Raw genomic sequence first — 4,797 nt, 5'->3', positions numbered from 1 at the left:
TTGTGGTTGTTGAGTTTTGCTTATCAAGTTGTTGCATTTTGCTTATCGAGTTGTCCGTCGAGCGGACGTGTTTTGTATTCGAGTCATTGCTCTCTGTTTAAGCAATTTTTGTTAAAGTCTTGTTTATTTGCGTTATTGCTTTTTGCTTATCGAGTTGTAAACTTGCTAAAGATTCTGTTATATCTTAGTAAGTTGAGTTGTTTAGTTTGTTGCGTCGGTTCACTACCTGACTTGGTGATTACACAATGCGCATTACCATTCAATTTCATTTTTGTGCAAAGTAAATGATGCGATACGATGCTAAAAGTTCAAAATACAAACACCTTTTCAAAAGCTATTTCATTTCATCATGCTTTACAACAAACAAAGGTACAAGTTTTACAAAAAAATAAAACTGCCTAACAATGTGCAAAGTGCTACAAACTACTAGCAAAAAGAAAAATAAAGCAGGAAATAGCAGCATCAAAATCCTCGGGAACGGGAACGAGAAGCACGCCTGGTCCTCTTTTGTGGGACAACCTCCACACCACCATCAGAGTCGGAGCTGTCATCCTCAGGATCCTCCCCAGCCTCGCCTCTGTTCCCCGAGCCAAAACCGGAGCCTCCCTCCTCAACAGATGTCTCGAACTGACGGTCGGTAGCCTCCTCCTCCTCCTCCTCCTCCTCATCAGGCTCCACCTCCACAACATGAGCCCTGCGTCTGCGGACAGGCCCTCCTCGAGCTCCTCGATAAGGCCTAGATGGCCCGACTCCTCGGGAAGGCCGAGATGACCCCGCCCCCTGAAAAGGCTCAGATGGCCCAGCTCCCCAATGAGGCCCAGGTGGCCTGGCCTGCGGCTGACCGGACCAGGAAGGCATCTGAAAACAAAGAGTTCAATTCAAATACATCAGTCCAAATATGTACATCAGACGCAGATACAAGCAAAAGCTACATGAAGTGGGTGCATGTAAATACAGTGTACAAGTGAGGTGTGTGACAGATGTGTTCTACACAAGTAGTCAATCGATGTAGTGGAAATCAGCATGTCATCAGAAGTATGATAAATGCCCGAAAACTGAAGGGTACCTGAATGCCTGCGACGGACAACTGTGCCTCCCTGCGCAGGACCATGCCCTCGAGTGTGGCCACCAGCCCAACCACCTCCTCTATGTACCCTCGCGATGGCTGCAAAAATGAGCTCATAATCATCAGTAAACAGAAGAGTGTCTAAACATCTGAATGATGAATGAAAAGTGGAGCATACCGGCGGTGAGTCCGGGTCAATGGCATATCGATCACTGGGCATCGGAGGCTCTAGTGGGATCGGGGTCGGAGAGCTGGCCCCATACTGCCATGCCATCAACTCAGTAGGCATATCTGGCCATCCCAGATGAGGATGAATCGACGGGGTCGGAGGAAACGGTCTACTCCCACCTCTAGATGTGCCAGCCCTGCTAGAAGAAGGGATGTCTGTAGCTCGAGCCTGAGCCTGGTCCGAGGATGACATACCAGCAGGTCTCATCATCGGAATACGAGCTTCTGTCAATGGAGGCATCAAATATATGTGACGATAGGTGGCGTAGTCCCCCTCCGCAACATATAGCAAAGCATCGCTGCCCAGCATGGCGCCGACTACCTCTGAGTAAGAGAGCCTGTCAGCAGTCCGCATACTAGCTGGAGGTACCGCGGGAACATCCTGAGAAAGATACCCCCGTACCTGGCGCAGAAAGCGCTCCCCCAGGAACCAGACTCTGCCAACTGGCCCTTCGAGCAGGACCCTATACCGGGAGATGCCTGACGCTCCTGTATACTGAAGTAGGAGATCATCACCCAAGGGTGCCCAAGGCTGCCAAGTAATCTGCGGATGATAAATGCATAAACCAATGAGAAATCAAGAATATACAAAGCAAGTCAAAGATGAAAATGAAAAGAACTGAAAGTTCTGAAGTACCTCTGAGTGTCGCACAGTGTCGAAGTACTGTCGCAGGCGAACCAGGGTCTCTCGAGGCCTCGCCCGGTGCGGGCCCTCAAATATCAATGAATATGGGGTCACGGGAATCCCCACCACCTCCAGCTCTGGGGCTAACGATGGGAAGTATACATAAGCCCATAGCTGAGAAAAGCAGTGCAGAATATAAGTACGAAATGCTGAGAGCAAAATGCAGACTGTAAAAGTGCGCTGTGTGTGCAATGTACAAGTAATGAAGAGCAGAAATGTAAATCGAGGGGACAGAAAATACCTCCCAAGCTCTCCAGTAGCCACCAAGCAAATCGCCCCGCCCGCGGGAGGTCGCGCTCATGTAAAAGTAGAGGGTAGCCAGGCCAGCGCCACCCCAATCATATCTACTGACCTGTGATAGGTCAACCAGAGCGCTCAACAGGTATAGCCCAATGGTGTTCCCTCTGTCGGCGAACAGGGTAGTCCCGAAGAGGAACATCAGGAAGCCACGAGCATACTGCTCTGTCTCCTCGGGAGTCTCGGGCACCATCTCTGCCCGCCGAAAATGGGAAGAGAACCAAGTGTATCTGACTCTCCCTGAAACCCTATCAACAGGTGGGCGAGCCCCCAACAAATACATCCAGGCGGCCTCCCACTCGCCCATATCCTCATCATAGGAGATGGGCCAACCTCCGACATCAAGGCCGGTCAATACAGCAAAGTCAAAAGGGGTCATGGTCATGTCCCCGGTAGCAGAGAAATGAAAGGAATTGGTGGTGTCCCACCATCTCTCTACCAGAGCTGCCATCAAGGTCCTCCTGGCAGGACAGCGTGACAACCCGACACAGAAGGGGCCAAACCCCGCCAAGTCTACTAAGTCTCTGACGCCCTCCGGGAGCTCAGCATACCAATCCCGCGCCATGGTGGAACCATATCCTCGCACACTGCGGGAACCACCCTGCATTCAGAATGAATATATGTGTCAATAATGAAATAAATGGGCTGTATACCAATGATAATGAAATGGGCTGTGTGCCAATAAGATGAAATGGGCTGTGTGCCGATGAAGTAAAATAAGCTACATGCAAATTCTATCTACCTGGGCTGCGTGTTCAGAAAATTTGAAATTTGGGCTGCGTGTTCAACTTTCAGTTAACTTGTGGGCTGCGTGTTCACTATCTACCTGGGCTGCGTGTTCAGAGAATTTTGAATTTTGGGCTGCGTGTTCAACTTTCAGTTAATTTGTGGGCTGCGTGTTCACTATCTACCTGGGCTGCGTGTTCAGAAAAATTTGAAATTTGGGCTGCGTGTTCAACTTTCAATTAACTTGTGGGCTGCGTGTTCACTATCTACCTGGGCTGCGTGTTCAGAAAATTTGAAATTTGGGCTGCGTGTTCAACTTTCAGTTAACTTGTGGGTTGCGTGTTCACTATCTAACTGGGCTGCGTGTTCAGAGAATTTTGAATTTTGGGCTGCGTGTTCAATTTTCAGTTATTTGTGGGCTGCGTGTTCACTATCTACCTGGGCTGCGTGTTCAGAAAAATTTGAAATTTGGGCTGCGTGTTCAACTTTCAGTTAACTTGTGGGCTGCGTGTTCACTATCTACCTGGGCTGCGTGTTCAGAAAATTTGAAATCTGGGCTGCGTGTTCAACTTTCAGTTAACTTGTGGGCTGCGTGTTCACTATCTACCTGGGCTGCGTGTTCAGAAAATTTGAAATTTGGGCTGCGTGTTCAACTTTCAGTTAAACTGTGGGCTGCGTGTTCAGAAAATTTAAAATGTGGGCTGTGTGTTCACTTTCGAATTCGGGCTGCGTGTTCAACTTTCAGTTATTTGTGGGCTGCGTGTTCACTATCTATCTGGGCTGCGTGTTCAGAAAATTTAAAATGTGGGCTGTGTGTTCACTTTCGAATTCGGGCTGTGTGTTCGACAAATCAGTGTTTGAGCTGTGTGTTCTAATGTGGGCTGTGTGTTCGCAATTAATTAATGAACCTAGTGTTCAGAAATTTGAATGTTGAAACTACATGTTCAAAGATGTAAGGAAAGTACTATGTCACAAGCTAAATGTTTAAGCATGGCGAGGGTGCGAAATGTAAAATACAGAAGATGAGGTAAATACCTCTCGGGCCTCGTGAGAGAGATGCTGCTCCGGCTCTCTGAGAAGCAGATCCGTGGGTGCTCTCTCGTCAAAACTGGTAAAATGACGGAAAACGGCACGAGGGAGGACGTGCGCTGCCGGACGGTACCTCTCGGGCATGAAAGGTCGGGTCCTCGGAGGTAGAGTCATGGGATCGAAGTCATCTCCGGCACCTGGAAAACCTCCGCCATGAGCAGAATTGCCCGCCATTTTCAAGAATCTGCAAAAGGGGAGCAAAAATAAGCAAAATGAGCAAAAATTGGAAAAAGTCAACAAAAGTCAACTCTCGGGAAATAAAAAGTCAACAAAAGTCAACTCCCGAGAAAATATTCTAAATATTAAGATGAACTTACCTCAAGTGGTGAAAATGCAAAAAGAAGCTCCCAAGCCGGAATTTAATCGCTCCAAAGTGTTTAAAACTAAGTGTTTTTACGAAAACAATTTGCGCGAGGCGTTGGAAAACGCACGTAAAACTCAAAACTGGAGAGAAAAGTGTTGAAAGAGGCAAGAAATGAAGTGAGGTTCGGCTGCCATTTATAGGCCTCAAGCCTTGGGTGAAAAGGCATGCAAAAAGGAGGGGAAAAGACCAAAATGCCCCTGGGAAAAGGGCATGGCCGGCCGGCCTCTAATTCTAGCTGGCCAGCCATCTGCTTTTTGCAGAAATGGCCGGCCAGCCATCTACTTTAATGGAAACCGGTTGGACACCCCCCCTTGGGAAGATAAGTGGCCGGCCATGCTCTCC

General features: G+C 48.3%; 1 protein-coding gene across 1 annotated transcript; it reads right to left on the bottom strand.

The window, feature by feature from the left end:
* Positions 1-324: 324 nt before the first annotated feature.
* On the bottom strand, positions 325-4,281 carry LOC145820924 (uncharacterized). Its single transcript, XM_082917599.1, has 6 exons — positions 4,038-4,281; positions 2,221-2,877; positions 1,932-2,093; positions 1,245-1,838; positions 1,067-1,165; positions 325-858 (listed from the first exon to the last, which is right to left on the bottom strand). Exons 1-6 carry the CDS (start codon positions 4,263-4,265, stop codon positions 463-465), a joined length of 2,136 nt encoding a protein of 711 aa, XP_082773725.1. The 5' UTR covers positions 4,266-4,281; the 3' UTR covers positions 325-462.
* Positions 4,282-4,797: the final 516 nt, after the last annotated feature.

The sequence above is a fragment of the Camellia sinensis genome, chromosome 3 (genome assembly GCF_055761805.1).
Source record: "Camellia sinensis isolate YWXY chromosome 3, ASM5576180v1, whole genome shotgun sequence".
Taxonomy (NCBI): Eukaryota; Viridiplantae; Streptophyta; class Magnoliopsida; order Ericales; family Theaceae; genus Camellia; species Camellia sinensis.
The sequence above is the reverse complement of the archived record's forward strand: the minus strand, read 5'-3'. Positions and strand labels throughout refer to the sequence as shown.